The following is a 19,667-nucleotide window of genomic DNA, read 5'->3' on the forward strand; positions in this document are numbered from 1 at the left end:
GCTGCATTTATACACTTCCTTTCAATTAAGAACAAAACAAACTTTCGTACTAGACCTGAGGAGCAACAATACAAAAATAAATCTGTGATTACAATGCATAATCTTACATCTGGTCATAAAGATCTCTTTTTATTTTAGCTATAATTGTTACTAATTAGCAGAATTCCCTATATCTCTTTCCTGTTCTATTATTTTTCTTGTCTGCAAAGTATCCAAGTTATACAAAAGAATATACTCCTTCCGGTTAAATATTTTCTAAAAGCCTGAAAAACCAGGTTTTTTCAATGGTCCTGTTGCTGTGACCTCAAATAAAGCTGCTTGTGCCCCAGAAAGTCAACCTTTCCCCATCTCTTACCCAGGGCAATACAGAAGAAACAAATGGAGCTGCTGGATGCAGCGAACTGAGTCTTTAAAAAGAAAATGTACAAGTAAGACATTGTGAATTTACACAGCGCACTGGCAATTTACTACCTTTCATTACAGCTGCAATTTCTTGAATACATCGTGCTTGTGTCTTTCCCTATCTCTTTTGATTGCTTTGTTCTTTACCTGCAGAGCACAGCTGCGCTGTTTAACGCTCTTCTAATACTGCGGGCAGCTTTCTGCCACCTCCCTTTTCTTTGCCACGGCCACATTATGCTCCACAGCAACCTGCAGTGTGTGCCTTTATCAGACTCCCAGCCCTCTGGAGTACCTTGTTGAAGTAGAGAGAGGAGCCAGACGAGATGACCCCACAGCCCTCCTCAGGCTTGACGATCTCTCCCCCAATAACTTCCTGCCACTCTGTCTTCAGGGTATCTGCATTCTCAAAATCAGACATGATGGTTGAAGAGAGGGGATTTTCAGGCTGACATTCAGTGCCCCGAAACCCTGAGTCACACCTGGAAGGAAGCATAAGCATAACAAGTTTTAAGGACTTTATTCGACATTAACAATTAGTTAAGGTAGCATGCTGACCTTACGAAATTCAATTTATTATAATAACAAATATATTTATTATATAATAAATTTATTACAATTAACAAATCATTCTGGGACTGCAGTTTTGTACTGTGGAAACAAGCCAAAATAACTACTGTCTGCTAATGCTGCTTGAATGGTCAGCTCCTCATAGTGATTTTGTTTTTCTAATGTTTAGTCCAAAAATAAGAACAACAGCCAAGAAAAGGAAAGTATGGAAAATAGTAGGGTACCTGAAGATCAGGAGAGCATTGTTAAGAGGGACTGACAAACCTGCAAACACCGTGGTCACACCAGCCATGCCCACTGCACATGTTGGGACACTGCTGGCCGATGTAGATGTTGTCCAAGGCCCACTCATCCTGGGCTGTGTAGTAGCACTGACTCCAGCGGAAACGGGTGGCACTGGACCTTAAAATCAACAACAATGCATTCATTTTCGATCCCTTACAGAATGGCAGGCAAAGAGGTAAAAAGAGGTAACACAGAAAAAAAGTGAAGTTAGTATCCCAATCACAGCCTAGGCTGCAAAAGCTGGACCAGCCAAAGACAGATTCTTGCAAATTAACTTTCTAGATGATGCCACTCACTGCACAGGGCTATATAATGGACTTTCCAGTGATTGATGACTGATGACAGTTATATTTCTGAGGAAAAGCACATTGCTTTTGGGGGGTTTGAGCATTATTTTAAAGTAAGCCTAGATATGAATATTACTGGATTTTTATTGTGTTATAGTTGCATAATTGGAAAGGCGAATCTAGGGCATGACTTTGTTTTTTATGTTTTTGGTCACAGTTAACAGGTCGTAAACGGTCTAAAGAGGTTTCTCCTGATATTTATTATGTAAAAAATTATTAAAGTTCTTGAGTGTAAGTGAATACCAACTATTTCCATTCAACAATAGTTGACTCTTTTTCTTGAATGTAAATTTTTTTTTGTGAAAAAAAGGATGATTCTAAACTAGATTTTGCTCACATATCACTAGTGACACTGAGAGCACAAGTTTTTGACAAAGGTCCTGTTTCATTGCACCTATTTTTTTTCCACACTGCAAACAGCTGGCTCTTGGCCATCAACCCAAAATGTGTAACACTCAAGGTTCATGGTGGGGAATCATCAAATTAAATTTCTTGCCTAACTAAACTCTGGGTATTTGTAATATTCTTCAAGCACAAAACCTTGCTTTAGCTTCTCCTTTCTAAATAGTTTTATCTTCAACAGCTTGTTTTTCTTTATAATAGTGAAGTCAGCTAATATTATCCATTAAAAACTCTTCCTGTTGGGCCTTTAGGTGATTATCCAATGGAACATTGACATTTTCCATGGGAGTCACTCCTGCTAGCCAAACCCAGCCTGACACCCACCACCCTCAAAAACCAAGGCTGCAGAAGAAAGTGAATCATGAGAAAAGCAATCTTTGTTATCATCAAGCCTTTTCAAGCTGCCCTGCCAAACTGGGCACATCCAACAGGTCACAGACATTGGCTGGTGGCCACTCCTAAAGGGAAGACACAGAGACTCTCCACTTGTGTCAGAATGAGATTAAGAAAAATGCATTGCATGTGAAGTGGAACAAAGGTGCGAAATTGCTCATCATGACGGAGTGAAAGGAGCTGTGCTGGCTGCAGAACAGGTTTGGGTGAAAAGGGGTGGTGGTGGCAGTGTGGGCACTGAGGCTGGATTGCACTGTTGTGGAGGGGTAGGACACAGAAAGCAAGGCTGACTGAAGACAATTAAAAAATCCAATTTTAAAATGGGACAGGCCTATGTCTGGCCAAGGGCTGGCTGGGGGTGCTGAGGATGAGAAGCAGGTGGTTCCTATTAGAAGCTTCTTTTCTAGCTTGTTTCTGAGCCATATGGTTACTTAATGATGGCACAGGATATAATGCTGTTACTCTACTTTGAGATACAAAGCCCTTTCCCCACCCCCAATAATTTATGTAGAATAAGACTTATTAAAATGAATATTGTAAAGGTGGCTGAGCCACCTGCTCACACGTATGGAAGTGAAAAAACGAATAGAGCAGGCCTGTGCAGCTGAAGTGGACAGAGTGTCAGAGCAATTAGCCGCTCTGGCACATATGAGAAGTTTGGTACATGTGTGGATAAATTTTTAAAATATCAGTTTGGAATTTCTTTAAAAAACAAGTGAAGCTGCCCAGGGCTTGATTTTTAATTGAAATGACCCTTGTTGCCTGTTTTAAGTATCTGTTTGATATTGCAAATACTGTGAGCATTTTTGAAGCACTCAGAGTTAATCTGCAGGGGCAAATCTGCTGATTAAATAGTCCCTCAGGATATAATGTATTGATGGGTTACATTGCAAGAGCTATAAATTATCCATTAAAAGTGTACAATGCCAGTAATCAGCACACGAAGGACTTCCTAAGCTTGTGCAGGCACAATGGGCAGTCAATATTGACTGCAATTATTTACTATTTATTTTTGGAGTGCTCTGAAGTCAGCACATCACTTTGGTGCTGAGGTTCATGTTCGCATCAATGGCACCACAGAGAGCCCTCACAGAGGCTGTAGGCTCTGGAAAGAGCTGTAATGACTGGTGTTAACTCTAATGTGTGCTGGGGAAAATGACAATACTGAAACCAAAGAATGGTGTTAGGGCAGGCAAACACTCCCCCTGTGAAATCCCAGCACAGTAAAGCTATCGTGTTATTTTCCCAGGTAACGGGAGGGAGAGCACTGTTTGGGCATCTCTGTTTTTCATCAGGGAGGGTGTATGGGTGGAGTTGGGGTATGAGACCCTGCAGCCCCAGGGTATTTACAGCAAACTAGGGGAGATTTACAGTGATACAGAGGCAATTTTGCCATGCCATGGAAGTCTCATGGTGCCCAGCAAGTGGTGATGCCCCCCAAAGAGAGCTTGGTGCGGCATTGAGGCGTCGCCTCGGCCGCTCGCTGGCTGCTGGCAGGCGCAAATGACCCTGAAGGGCGGCTGTGCAGGGCTGGTCCTGGGCACAGGGCTCACACCTGACCTACAGCAGCAGTGGGGAGAGCCCAGGCCTGAGCAGTGACAGAGGACACCTCTGTGCCCAGGGGAGCAGCACACCTGAGCCCCAGCTGAGGAGATAGATCTCTGTGCAGCTCTGCTTTGGGGCTGTTGCCAGGGCTGGGCGTGCACCGCAAGGCACAGAGCTGCACCAGGGCTGACAGCCCTTTGCTGGGGATCCTGTGCGTTTCACCTGACCAAAATGTTTCCCTGGAGAGCCTCATGGTCCCATTCCTGCTGCAGGGGACTGCCACCCTGCCGGGCACAGAGCTCCATCTGCCTCCTCGCGTTCCAGATGTTGGCTGCATGTCAAGCTAAGGGTGCTCTCAGCTCCGCTGGGTACTTAGAAGTGCCCAGACGAATGCAGCGATTGCAGGAGGTTTGTTTCCCTCATTTGAGGGGAGGGGGGAAAGAAGGAGGCTCATTATCACCTGGAGATGAACATGTGGCCCAAATGGAGGCGTGTAGAGCAGCTGGAGACTGGGGACAGTCCCCAGGGAGCCACAGCCCAGCAGGGAGGAGTTACTTTATCTGCAGATGGACTGCCCTGCCCTAGGGACAGCACAGCTCTGACATGGGGACAGCACAGCCCTGCCCTGGGGGACCGGACAGCCCTGACATGGGGACAGCACAGCTCTGACATGGGGCAGCACAGCCCTGACATGGGGACAGGACGGCCCTGACATGGGGACAGCACAGCTCTGACATGGGACAGCACAGCCCTGACATGGGGACAGCACAGCTCTGACATGGGACAGCACAGCCCTGACATGGGGACAGCACAGTCCTGACATGGGACAGCACAGCTCTGACATGGGACAGCACAACTCTGACATGGGACAGCACAGCTCTGACATGGGGACAGCACAGCCCTGACATGGGGACAGCACAGCCCTGACATGGGGCAGCACAACTCTGACATGGGTGACACCTTTGGCACCGCGGGAATCCCTTTGCCCCAAGCCATAGGGGACAAGGGGCTGCCCTCACCTCCCCACCCAGGCTGCTGCCAGGGGTCCTGTGGGAAGCAGTGCCACTGTCACATGGCTGTGGGCAGGCAAAATTCTGTGCATTCAGGTTCCTCCCTGGGTGAGGGATAATGTGTGTGAGGCTGAATTGACAATTGCAAAAGCAATGCTGCTGAAAAAGCAGTCCTGCTTCTGTTTTTGAAAGCTTTCCAAGGCTGCTCTGCATCTCAAGGTAACAACAGCTTAAGAGGATTATGCTGTTAAAAATGGTAATCAACCATTTAAAAAAGCCATGTTAATTAAGAAAAGAGAATAAGGAGATGAGTGTCAGCTGCATTCTCAGTGATAAAACACTGGTTTTCTGGACAGTCACTATTTGGACATTATTGAAATGGGAAGTGCAGCACTGAGGAGCTATGAAAGAAGAATAAACTTCCCTAGTTCTTCATAGCTTCTCCTTTTTTTTTTTCTTTTCTTTTCTTTTTTTTTTTTTTTTAAATGCTACTGGAAAGTAATCTGGCTCTCTAATGACATTATATCTAAGTCAGGTTGATGTCAAATAAAAGTCATTTTTGTTGTGTGACATTTTACATAAGCACAAGGAAATCATGTCCCAGAAGTACTGCGAGTGAAATGATGTTCTGTTATAAAATTTTTCTGATATGCGAGTTAAAATAAAATCATTGCCTTCCCTCCTGATATTAAAAGCCTTAATGATCTAATGCAAATTTGTGGCTGATAAAATTATATTTGCTACCTTCTGAGTTACCATAATTACATTTACCCAATTATCCTGAAGCTCTCATTCAGTCATTAGGTGTTGATTTGTTTATGAAGTCAGCAACTGACAGCTGCTTGTATCTCATTAAAGCCTGTTCATATGTAAATGCCTTGCATAAAACTGAAATTAATTTTCATCAGTGTTAGAAATGTTCAGTTCAAGTACAATACAATTTCAGCAAGCAGGTGCTTACATTTCATTTCTTCAATACAAGTCTCATTCTTGCAGCGGATTTTCTACCATCCCAAACCTCACATAACAGGGGGACTTTGTAAACTCATGCTTGCTAGATGCAGAACATCTACAGATCTGCAGAAATCAGCACACCCAGGAAGTTTTACAAGAGAAATAGGTGCTGTTATGAACAATTTCCCAGCTGCCTGAGCACAGTGCCGCAGCCTGACACCACCCACACGCCCAAGGTGCAAACCCTCAGCTGAGAGCTCTGCATCCAGGGATAAAAGCTCCAGCAACCACAACAGGGCTGTTCAGGGGTGTGAGGGCATGCCGAGGCCAGCAAGGGCCAGAACAAGGCTAATGAGACATTCCCAAGTCCTCCATCAGGTGGTTTGTCTCCCTGGCTCTGTATTATCAGGCTTTGTCTTGTGCACTTGAAACAGAAGGAAGGTCCAGAGGTCTCTCCCCCTCACCCCAGTTTTGGGAAGGCAGACCTGGCTCTCCGCCTCTGCACTGTTCTTCCTGGCCATCACTAGGGTTTTGCCTCTGCGTGGTGGATGCAGGAGGGGAAGGGATGGGAGAAGGAGGGAGAGAGAAGCCCTGCAGAACACACTCACTGGAACAGCACTCTCTGTGTGGCTGGGCTGGCGGAGGAGACCTGCACATCAAATTGTCACCAGTAGTGCCCAGGCTTTGGAAACACAGAAACTTGATCTCTGATCACAAACCTGCTCTAAAAACCTGCAAAAAATCCCCTTCCAATCTCAACCCAAAGATGCTGTTGAGCCCTTAGCCTGCTCCCAGCCAGTGGAAAGGAGCATTAGAAAGAGGGAAATCAGTGAGAGACAGATGTGTGTGGTGTGCTGGACTGCGTTTGGTTGGGAACACGCAGCCAGCCTTCCTCTTCACCCTGATAACACAACACAGAAAATGTGTTCTATGAAGAGCAAAGAGATTTTCTGTGGTAATTTGTACCTTAATTACAAACAAAACTCTGCTAACAGATAGGAATCACTTCAGATACCAGAGTGTGAAATATTTATGATTTGTGCACAGCATAGAACCGGAACCCAGCTATTACTTTATAATAATTTCTCCCTACAGTCTCCTAAATTAAAATGGAATTATATGCTTCTGTCACCTCATATGCAGAGAAAAATTAGTAGTAGATCCTAAAGAAAAAGAGGGCCGCAACATTGGTATCTTCATCAAATACACAGTGTATAATAACTTTGAGTACAGTAAATATTTTATAAATTAGGAATAACAGCCTAATTTAGATTGTAACCCACAAAGTTGTAGATGCTTTTTAAACCCCTAAGTGCCTAAGATTTTGCAGATGGTGGAACAAAATGGCATGTAAGATTTAGTGCATTTATAATCTAACTACAATATAAGTTACTTGTGGATTTATTTGCACCATTTGGAATTATCTGATATGTTCTAAGGATTCAATATTAGCCTTTGATGTTTTGCCTAGAAATAGGAGATTCTGAATATTGGCTGTACTGTAAAAAGGGCCAGTGTGTTGAAAGAAGGTATCATTGTGGTGTGATTGATGGAAAGAGGCTGTGCTGAGGCCATGCAGAGTGCAAAAAAATAATGATGAAAGATGGGGAAATACAATGATGACTTAATCTGAGCAAGCTCTCATTGCAATTGCTGTGATGGATTCAGGTCAAACATAATCAAAATGTAACTCTAATTGCGGTAATTAAATTCTCAAATGAAGGATGCCCTGAAGATTTTTGGGATTTATGACAACTTTTTATTTGTATGTTATAATAAAGATTTAAAAATAAACAATGACAGAAACAATTTAGTTAATAAATACAAATTTTAGGGGAGGAAAATCAAGTTTGATTACAACAAGATGAATAGGCTTTCTGTTAATTTTTGTTTCTCTTTTTTTTGCAGGAGAGAATGTTATTTTTTAAGACATGCTATAAAAAGAAATAAGAGTTAAAAAATTCCCAGAAATGAATCATTAGTTATTGTTTATACAAGGCTTTGGTCTGAAGATAAAAACAATAAGGAATGTGCAAAATAAAAATTAACAATCCAAATAAAGCCTTCCTTCAATAGGGCATTTATAGACAAGTGCCACTATTTTTGAAAAGTATGAACTTTATTAGGCGAGTCAGAGTATGTATTAAAAACAATCCTAAACAATAGTTTCTGTTGACTTCACCAACATTTCATTTTCTAATTATGTAAGGAATGCATTTTCTGGGAAATACCTGGGACTGGGTCAGCCCTGGCACCCCACCTATTGGCTTGAGTATGACCTGCAGAGGACTCGATCTTTGTCACAGCAATTGCTGTGATAAATTGTCTGCACAACACCCCCTTGCCTGCCCCCCCTCGCCCCCCCAAATAATTTAAAGATAGGACATAAATGCTTACCAAGTCTTCTGTGGTAGAAGAACAGTGATTCTCCTCCACTGAGTGAATTCACTGGAGTGGTAAATACTTGCTGATGTAAACTCTTGACAGCTTGGCATACTGGGAAGACATTCCTTAAAATAAAACATTTGAAAATCAGATTTAATGTTGAGGAATAATTGGGAACAGAAACAAGGGTCAAACATTCACAGAACCAGGAGCTTGTCTGGGTCCGGATGTCGGAGTGAAAGACCCAGAAGAGAAAAATCCTGGTATGATGTGGAGAAATTTCTCTGTAAACTAGTAGTACAAGTGAGGATGGAGGAAAACCATATGAATCTATTTAATGAGTTTAGCATTCATGACTGGTAATGTTTTGCTTCCCCCCATGAGGAATATCTATCTCTTTGGTTTTTACTATCTTCACCCCACCATGGACTATGAAGAAAGACCAATATGAAGTAAGTCTATGGAAGTGACCTCCAGACTATCATAAGGGTCATTTTAGAAACCTGCTCGTGTGGATTTCCTTGGGCATGCTGGCTGGCCCCACACCCCACCCCTGCAATGGGGAGCAGCAGTAGGAACAGAGCCACACCAGAGGGCCCAACCACGGCCTACTGAAGTTGTGTCCATAGGCCCTTCCCAAGCTCTGCAGCTGTGTTAGCTTTGACACCTACAGCAAGAGGTGTAAATTCTTCCCTACTGCTTCTAGGACTATTTCTGCATTTAATTCAGATTCCTGTTGAGGCCTGTTTCCAAAATTCTATCTCTTTTTTTTTGATTCAGAAAATATGATCATTGTCACATCTTTTTAATATTAAATATAAATGAAGTCCATTATTCCAGAGTCTTACTGTTTTCTGTGTTACTTCATTTTTTACAATATTCCATTAATTTAATTATATTTTTCCAGAACAGCACCCAAGAAATTGCCCTATGAGGTATTAATAAAGTGTTTGGAAGCTACTACCAACCTGCATGATCCTCTTCTAGCTACCAATCCAGAGTCCCTTCTGCCCCTTCCTGCCACAGCACAGCTTTTCCTGACCATTCCCACATGCCCAAGAGTATTTTGCTGGTCCCTGCTGTGCTCACCCCCAAGAAGGGTATCGGGCAAGAGAACAGACACCTGCTCATGCAAGTAGCCGACTTTAACTGTTCTGAAACTGGTAATAAAGCAGTGACTCTACAAAAGTTATGGCAATTAAGAATATTCATTCTTATTCAATTATACAGTTATAGTTATGAATTAAATATGAAGAAAGGGAGAATATATTATTTTACAGAGAAATTTATTGCTCAAATATCTTAGAGTATTAAATGAAGATCTGAGACCTTGTTTTGTTTTTTTTAGTAGGTTTTCTAAAGGCTTAGTTCCCTTTCTAGCAATTTTCAAACATTTTTTTCTTGATTCATCTCCCCTAAATGATTGCAGAAAACAGGATCTGATCAGTGCTCGCAAAACAAACAAAATTTTCAAACATTTTAATTAATTAGTGTTTTGTTTATTTGCCAGATTATGTCCTTGAAATATACTACAAATACTCTTTTATCACAGCAACATGGGTGGTGTGAGAAAAATAATTTGGCTGCATGTTCTCTCTGAACTCAGCCCTACTGAGCAAGGAAAGGAGCACCGAAATCTGAAGGCAACGTATCTTCCACTGATGGCAAGCACAAACCCCAAACACCCACCGCTAGGAACTATTCTTGGACACCGTGATGATGCCTGCTAGGTATAAAATACATGAACAGTGTTTGAAATAAATGACTTATAGCTTTCCTCTGGATTCTGTTTAAGGTAAGAAATCATTATTTTGATTTCCAGAGTTTAAAAATTCATTTTTTGCCATTTCTTTATTATGCCCACCAAAGTAAATGTGGCAAAACACAACATGGCAAGGGTAACCAGCAAAGCTTTGATTGCTCATAGAAGGTTTGGAACTTGACACACAAATCCTTTAGTGAGCCTGCAGAGCAGGCAGTGAAAAGGCCGTAGGACGAGTTCCCTGACACCTGTGAACCTGCTCAGAGGCAGCCAGAGGACCTTGGTGAGCTCACCCGAGGCCAGGGAAAGTCCAGCTTTCAATCTAAGAGGGAAAACAAGAGCATGAACTATGGCCAAATGCGCTGCTCACATTTGTGCTGAGGCAGCACTGAGCCACCCGGGGGAAGAGCAGCCAACACTGCTTTTACACTTGGAGCAGAGCGGGGGAAACAGCCGGTCATTACAGCCCTGGACTGTGTTTGAACCAGGGGTGGGAGATGAAAGGCTCTACATTACAATCCCCTGAAGGAATGTGCTTTCCATTTACGAAATGGCTGCGCACAAGGGCAGAAAGAATTTCTATCCATTTAAATTCCAGGAAAAAGTAGATGCATTTTGCTTAAAAAAACAAAGCAATAGCACAGGAAAGATCTCAGTCATTGCCCTGTAGCTCTAACTGTGGGCCAGTTTTTTTCCCAGCATTGGTGCATTCCTGTCACAATTTTGTCTTTCAGGCTTTCAGATACCTCTCTTCCAAATATTACGAGGAACAGTCTAAATACCTCTATTAGTAATTTTGATTGATTACAACTGAGCATTTATTTATTGGAAGGTGAAAAATTAAACCATCTTTGTTCAATGCCAAAAGTGTACTTCAGACTATCTTTATAAAAAGCAGAGTTTATGGAAGACAAAGGACCTCACCTCCTGAACAAGATGCCATGTAAGGCCGTGGTTGGTGGAGTACTCCAGTTTCACCTGGTTGTCCATATGAGGGGTAAAGGCCTGACCACAGCCCATCACCAAGTTGAACTGGATCATATATGAAGCTCCAATCTGCATGGACTGGGTCTCCACGTAGCGCATGCTCGAGGCTAGCTTTGAATCTCCTGTGAAACTGAGAGATGTGAGGAAAAAATCAGGATGGTTCCCCAAAATAATTCGAAAAGAACATAATGAATGGTTCTGGGTTAAATACAGTGTTCTGTAGGTTGGCAAGTGGGATGAGACAATGCACAGGAGAATCTTTCTGCTGGTACTTCTGCAAATTACCAGGACCAGCCTTGATGTATCCCCCAGAATGTGAAACACTGAATTATTCTGTTAGTTCTTACTATATCTCTTTGTATTAAGGATCAAGCTAGGATCTAGCAAAGGGCAACATAAGGAAAAAACAACATAAATAAAGTTAATTCCTCTGGAGTGTCCATTGCCTAAGGTCATGCCACAGTCAGCAGTAATTTCATTCTGGTAACTGGATAGTTAAGATACTCTAAATCTAGTTTAAAATACTCTTATTACATAGACAATTCATTTCATTGTTTTTCAAGTGATCCTATATGCAATTCATGCACTGACTCATAATTATATGTTTCAGAATTAATCTTCTATCCTTGGCTTCTTTTCTGTAGGATGTACTGATATAAGAGTTATATTTTCCAGTGGATTGGAGAACAATAGTAATGTTTGGAACACACATATACACATATGTGTTGCAAGGTACCCAGTTATCACATATATATTAATACAACTTATAGTCTGAAATTCCGAGGTTATTTCACTTCAAATGCAGGTTTTTGTCCTATGCACTATTCAAAATAAAAAGGAAACAACCAAATTCAAAACCTCAACTGTAACAGAGGCACAAGGAGGAAATAATAACAACTTAAATTTGAATCCTGTTCACAACCCTTCAAAACAGTATTTTAATGAAAGTTCACAAAGCATGAAAATTGCCTCCCTCTCTTCATTTGAGATGTTTACTTAGTGTCTTCAGAAGTACAGTAGTCCTTTCAGCTTCAATATTTTCTAAGACTATTCTCACATGTGAACAATTTAGAAAAGGGATTGGCTCCTTTTAAAGAAATTCACTGCAAATCATCGTGAAAAAAAGATACATTCAATACTGTGGTGATGAAGAGAATAATCTAGTTCAAGGTTGCTCTTATGATTGAATAAGCAACCATTTATTATCTTAAGTAAGAAATCATAATCTTTAAATACAATACTGTAAAACATATTAGCTTCTACTCCTGTAAAATTCAAGGTCACAACACAGTGAGTGGGAGGACAAGGAATACAAGCCAGTGTCACTTAGGACTCTTTTAAATTAATTCACTGACCTACATTGTTTTCTATAGAGTCCTTTCCAGAGAGCACTTAAGCCATAAATGTCAGCATCCTACCTTAAAGCTTTAGAAGAAATTACTGAAAGCTGACATTAATTTTGTCATCATCAAATTTCTATTACTTGGCATAAGTTAAGATCCAGGCAGCTTTCTACTCTCTGAGCTTACTTTTTGTGACTTGATTTTCTAAAGGATGATCCAGCTCTTGATATTCTATGAAATTTTTCACTTTGTCTGGTTGCTCAGCAGCCCAAAATGACTGTGGATGGACACTCGTTCACTGCAAGGGCACAAGGGCACTGTCATGGACAACTGGCAGTACAAGGCAGTTTCTTGGGAAACTGAACTGTTTGCCCTTCCAGTTGGTTTTGTCAGTGTTTTTCTTCTCAATAGGAATGAAAATTTTAAGTTGAGCAGAGAATATAATGTACACTCATCAGCATCCAGCTGGCAAGCTATGGTTTGTGGCTTTGTGGTTAGATCTAAATGCATCTCAGAAGAACTTGACTGGATAATGTCTGAATTTATTTTCCTTCTAAACTTTATCTTGTATTTTATAAAATGACAAATAGCTGGGAATTTAAAAGCTAAAGCTAAAGATTTGATCTGACATGGGCTGAAGCCCTATTGGGAAATCTGTGCCAACACAACCAGGCTCTTCAGTTCTCAGTCAAACACATGCAGTGTAATCAGCTGAAAGTTATGTGTAGCACTGATTTGGAAGAGGATTTGGCATTGCACACAAAAACCTGGGCATAGCAGCACATCACAGTTACCTAAAGCTTATCTGAACAGAATAAAGGAGTTGAAACTCAACAATTTGACAAAACATCTGCCCAGAAGCTGTCTTCCCAAAATAATAGAAGACAAGTAAAGGACTTGTAGTGAAAAAAGGAACAAAGAATTAAATGTTACATTTTGCTCTCGTCTCCACAAAAATTCCCTTTACTCAACACTACTAAATAAAATGAGAAAAAAAAAAGGTTTACACTCTAATGTTTTCTTTCTGGTACCATTCAGGTCATGATTAAAATATTTTAAATTTAATATTAATTTTAATTTAATAGCTTAGACACTGGATATTGTACACATTATATTAAGTAAGTACATTAAGTAAGTTAAAAAGTCTAACCAGCTCTTTAAAATGTGTATTAAAGAAATGTGAAAAAGGAAGCTAGTGCTGACATGCAGACAATATGTGATCCTCTATAAGAAGTTCTTTTGAGGGAAAGAAATCACATTACAGGTATGCAAAGTCCTTTATCATCTAAATTTTGCCTCCAGCTGAACACAAGTAGGATTAAAGTTGTGGGTCCACCTTACTTGTCACTTCTTTGCTCTCCAGATCTCTCATGTACGTGGTTTGGGGTGTGCTCTTTTGCTGGAATAGCAAATGTTTTCTTTGTTCTGGCAGCCGCACAGCTGGAATACCTTTCTGGATTTTGTGAAAGATGAAGTAGTGTCCCTGGCGTAACAATAATTAACTAAAAAATCTTCAGAAATGAGAATGCAGAGGCTTCGCTTTTGTATAAATTTGTTGCTGTGAGTGGGTTTCTGGCACGTGTATAATTAGACCAGCGGAGGCAGGAACACAATACCCATAGGTGCCCTCAGAACAATCACTCTCCCTCCAAGCACTGCCAACTAATTGGTACTTCTGGGAATGGTATCACAGTCAATGTCAGCCCAACCTGCATTGCTCCAAACTGCTCTGAGACCCCCAGAGTTACCATACTTTCAAGCTTTTTACTTTTAGGAATACTGAAAAGCCACATGGATACAGCTTGTTTTGTAAAGCTGCATTGACTGAAAATATTGACATGATGGCCCAACGCTCGCACCAGACACGGCTTTGCTTCCATCAAAAGCAGGGGATGTTTGTGCCTTTTTGCATCACATCATACCTACTTTGCTACATAATTCCTAAATGTATTAACATCATTAATATAATCAAGTTGATTACCTGAAAGAAACTTTCTGCATGTTACACAGAGTAACAATTACTCTAAACAACAAAACATTTAAGACACTGGTAAACTAGCAAGCTGATGTAGGACCATTGTATTGCTCCATAAAGATAGCTCATGGCAAGGCAGGTTTACAGCCTTCCCCTTGGCTTCAACAGGGACAGTGGGATACTCTGTCATTTGCTACACTGAGTTGAATAGTAGTGATTTATACATATATGAACATATATAAACATTTATATATACATATATGTATATATACACATACATAAATATAAATATAAATAATATAAATATAAATATAAATATAAATATAAATATAAATATAAATATAAATATAAATATAAATATAAATATAAATATAAATATAAATATAAATATAAATATAAATATAAATAGCTAAGCATCCTTATCAATATTTAAATTAATTTCAGCAAGTGGATGTATATAGCCTGTAATAACCCAGAGGTATTTGGGTCAAAACTTTGCCTGAATATGAGCATTTTGGAGAAGTGATGAATTAATGTAGATCATCAAACACTTCATTTTAAAGTTTTCCATTGTCCTTTCAGTACAGTCAATACACTTGATGTAATAAACTTAAGGATCCATTCTGAAACCAAATGATGATGATGACAATCAAATAAAATTACTTTTCAGACATAGACCATGAAAATAATCAAAAAATCACCTTTGATAGAAACACATGTTTATCAACAAACTTTTTTTTTTTTGTTTTTTAATAAAGCCAGGTACAGAAAAGAATAGCCTGCCTCTTAAAAAAACCCCAAAGTAAAAATCCCCTCCTCAGGTTTTTCCAGTTCTAAGGATAAATGTTTCAGATTTACAGGTTCTAAAGCAGAAGTGGAGGCCTAACAGACAATTAAAAGCAATTTGGTGAAAATGGGCCTGGGGATGACACCCTGTAAAATGATTAATGGTGTATTATTTCCCATAGTTGTACTAATGAAAAAGCTGTTGTCAGACTGTTCTCAAGAGGATGGTGTCAGTGCTACTGCAAGATCTGGTTGTGAGTTAGAAAGTCGTGAGTTAGAAAATGAGAACCAAATGGACTCACAGCTGGGAAAACCCAACAATAATTAATTTAACTAGCAACCATTTGTACAGACTTTGTGTAAGGTTAAAAATTTCCCCTGAGAGAAGCAAGGTCAGTGAAGGATAGAGTTCATGTTTTCCAGTGATAATGAAAAATGCTTAGACATAAATAGTGAAGAAGGCTTTGATTCTTTATTTGATGCGTGGAAAGTTCAATGTTTCTACTATGACTGAACACTACAAATCCAAGTCCATCTCCATATGGAATGGAGAATTTAGCTTAGCATTTATTATTTTGATTCTGATTTAGAGTAATGGGAGGAAAAGAGAAGAACCTCTGCTATCTTATTTGCCCTCCTCCCCATTATAAACTGGTCTGGAAAACAGTGTCATTAAAAGGCTTTCATTCCAGATCTTTGATGAGGAAGATGCAAGCAGTTTGAGCCCTAACATGTTGTTTCATTTTAATGAGCAGAGAGTACCTTCCTTGTCCTTATTAAAGTGGTTAATGGTGCTTCTACTGCCTCATTATCACTGCTAGGACACATTTGGTGTTGTTCCTACTGCTAAGCCAACTCCTTTTAGTTTGACAGATGATCAGAAAGTCAAATCAGATTGCTCAGAGACACTTGTTAATAAAATTCCAACAGTGTTTCTCTGAGTGTCCATGGGGACGCTAAAATTATTTTATTTTCTTCAGGTTTTCTATAATTACTGTGATTTTACTTTCTCCAAAGAAATATATCTATGCCAATTAAAACTATACTGGGTTTACAGGTTGATCAGACTAGCATGCAACTGTTATTTGGTTTTAATCAAAACACACAGATTAAATTGAGCTTCCCTTGTATTAATTCCAAATGTTACACTCAAGTGCTCCAGATTTTTTTTTTTGTGAAGCATGTTAATGTTTTAGTAAAAAGAGCTTATTTTTATGCAATCCTAACAATTTTTCCCTTCTTTTGCTTCTTTTGCCTTTATTTCCTTTGAGAGGTGTGAAGTTTTCTTGCTTTTGTTTCTAAATACACAGCACATTTGAGGCCTCATTGCAATATGTTATAATGCTGATCACAGTGCAAATGCCTAAGTGTATATAATACCAGACAAAGCAACTACAAATGGATAATGTCATTCTGCCTATATTCTGCTGCCTTTACTTTCTGGATTACAATATAATGGCTATGTACACAGATCTCAACATCACTTACAAAATACTCAGATTCTGTACTTAAGAACTTATTTCATTACCTGCATACCCATATTATCCTGCCTGGATTTTAAGTGAAGATTATGGAACATTTCAGATTTTTTTTTCAATTAGGATATTCTTTAAGTATTTCATGGGAAAAGAGTGCTACATTCAATGTTCCCATCAAACATAAATCTGTGCCACAAGGTGAAAAACATACTACTAATTGCAATGAGATTAGTGACTGTATTTTCGTCCACAATGACAAAATGAAAAAAATGACAAAAAAGTGATCACATTATTACTCTAAATAGCTGCCAGAAAAATGCATTTCCAGGAGTCACTTGATCTTTAGCAGGATGAATAGACAAGAAAAACAAAAGCAGAACAGGAAAGAATACATGTTTCTCACCAGAGAGTCCAGTCATGCCCACAGTAGGGCTGAACATTTCCCAGGTAAAATCCTAGAGACTGTGTGACTTCAACCAGGTTGGTGAAGTCGAGACTGATGCTGTTGAAAAGCACAGAGGTCATGATGATTTCATCGATTGCCCACACATCTTCACCTTGAGAAGAGTGATACGGCTGCCACCATCTGAACTGAATGCCAACCTGCCTTGCATCTTCAGGCAGCTCCACTGAAATTATTCTGGAGAACAAAACAAAGTTATTATTGCCAGTTTTTGCAATAATTTTGTAATAATTCAGTGGGGATGTATTTTATGGTAATTTTTCCTGCTTGACCCTAAAAATCATGGAGTAAATGCAGCCCACAAATACTGTAGCATCTGCTGGTATAGCTCTTAACAGGGACAGGGGAATTGTTAGTTCTCTGGGCAATCAATTAATTTACTGCAAACTAGTCATGTGCAAAAGCCACCAGAAAGAGTTTCTACCAAATCTGCAGGTTTTGCTTCCACAGTGGAGCTCTCAGTAAATTTAAAGGTGTAAATTAAGAAAGGAATGATGAGCTGACAAGGATTTAAGAATTCCAATTTCCCTTTGTCAGACTCGGTGGGTTCTATCCTGATCAAAAGATATGCATCTTGTAAACATCTGCACTATTTCCTGCATAGCATTGACATCATTCTAATGGTGCTCTTGTCCTAGAAGAACCCACCCCTGTAAATTGTCACAATAAGATGGGAAAGGTTCATCTTGTCAGACAGTGTGATTATGTGTAGTCTTTTTTGGCAGACACTCCTTTTTTATAGCTGCATAGAGATGCAACTGGAGGTGAGTCCCAGGTGCTTCTGGTGTGCAAGGCCACCTGATTTGTCATGGCAGCTATGTCAACACATCTAGAATTGACAAACTGCAAAGAAAATTAAGAGTAATATCTAATTTCCAGGAGCAATTTTCATACACTGCAGGAGGGAGTATGCATTAATTGCCACAGCAATGACACTTTCTTGAGAGCTCCATAAATCACTAAGACCATGGTACCCCACACAGCCACGTCAGCTGTGAGACAGACTGGCAACAGGGACATTTGTCTCCATTGAGGTACAATTACTTGCTGGCTAAAGGGTTTTCAGCAAGCTCATCAAGTAGATGATATTTTTTTTTCTCTCTTAGAAGAAATGTGGATAAAATGATAAATCAGGTAAACTGGAAACAACTTTTTTATACTTTTTATACTCTAGCACTAAATTTTTGTCAGACTCAAGGCTTTCTAAACTGACTATTGTACTGTTCTGTTCTCTGCATATGAAAGAGTCTTGTGCCTGTGGCACTCTTAGTGCAAAAACCACACTCTTAAAAATGACTTGCTACAACATCCTTGTGGAGAGTAGATTTATAATACAACATGTTGTTTAGTGTCACATTCATTTTAAAGAAGAATAAATAAATCCATTAACCAGAAAAAATTCAAATAGCTTGGCTAAACAGGTGGGAAGCACTCAAAAAGTCCTGCCTGGCTTTTCTAGGAGCTGCTTCCTGCCATGCATTGACTGGAGAGGGAAGTGTGGAGGGACAGCCAGAGGTGACGTGGCTGTGTCCCTGTGGCACGGGACAGCACAGTACACACTTTATGAATTGGTGGGTACATTTCTTTTTCACTCAAATAAAGATGTTTGAATGACTCCATACCCTTCTAAGAGAAAGACCAAGCCCCACTGCTCTCTGGCACCTGACTAAACCACAAGGGTTTCTTTTCTATCAAGGATTCCCTCATAAGAAGCAACTCTATAACCTTTTGGGTTCATTTTTAAAGGCACAGATGACAAGAAATTGCTACTGATGCCAAAAGGAACCATGTTTTTTACTGCCATGATTCAAGGGTGTGAACCTGAGGAAAGCTGGTACCCTGGCTAGGAGGAGCACTGTATCCAGTGGGAAGCACCTGGCTCTTGTGTGAGCTAATGCTCTGCCATAATCCAGGGTTTATTTGTCTGCTGGTGGCTGCCTCTGATGCCTGTATCTTCCCTTTCACTCTTAACCCTCATAAGCTTGCCCACATGGACACTAATTCTCACAGACAGAAATATACAGAAAATCCTAAATCATGATATACACCACAGACACACATATCAGATGATAAAATATTTAACACATGTTAAAATAAATTCCCCATCCCAGGGGATTAAGCTAACACAATTTAAAAATGTAGGTGTAAACCACCATGTATGGCACATATGTTAGTATGCAGAACCTGACTACACCTCCAGTTGTAACAACTCCTGTCTGGCTTTGATTTGTTGGAGATAGATGGAGAGGGAGGGGGATTCCTGCTAATGACTTTTCTGCTGCAGAGAAGAAAAGTGTTCCTACTTACATTACCAGCCACCATTAGATTTCTTAAAAACCAGCTGGGAGACCTTTGCTCTGATCTCATTCTTTCAAGCTATGCGCATACCTAATATTGAAAAGCCACCGCTGTTCTGCTCAGAAGAAAAATGCAGCTGTCAAATGTTAGCAGATTAAATGCACCTTTTCAGCAGAACATTAAATGTGTAATTATTTTTTGTATGACTGAAGATTAATTAAATTCATGGATACAGACTGATTGCCAAACTTTGCAGCAGTCCATCTATGTTACTAAAAATGCTGA

General features: G+C 40.0%; 1 protein-coding gene across 2 annotated transcripts in view; it reads right to left on the reverse strand.

The window, feature by feature from the left end:
• RELN (reelin) overlaps positions 1 to 19,667 on the reverse strand; it is a 272,198-nt gene that overhangs the window by 74,161 nt on the left and 178,370 nt on the right. For both annotated transcript variants that reach the window (XM_086886679.1, XM_086886680.1), the window contains exons 20-24: positions 17,025 to 17,261; positions 10,977 to 11,169; positions 8,303 to 8,415; positions 1,234 to 1,371; positions 695 to 881 (exon numbers count right to left, since the gene is read on the reverse strand). In XM_086886679.1, coding sequence (XP_086742805.1) covers positions 695 to 881; positions 1,234 to 1,371; positions 8,303 to 8,415; positions 10,977 to 11,169; positions 17,025 to 17,261 — 868 coding nt within the window. The remainder of the gene's footprint in view (positions 1 to 694; positions 882 to 1,233; positions 1,372 to 8,302; positions 8,416 to 10,976; positions 11,170 to 17,024; positions 17,262 to 19,667) is intronic.

The sequence above is a fragment of the Cyanistes caeruleus genome, chromosome 4 (genome assembly GCF_971803275.1).
Source record: "Cyanistes caeruleus chromosome 4, bCyaCae1.hap1.1, whole genome shotgun sequence".
NCBI classification, from domain to species: domain Eukaryota; kingdom Metazoa; phylum Chordata; class Aves; order Passeriformes; family Paridae; genus Cyanistes; species Cyanistes caeruleus.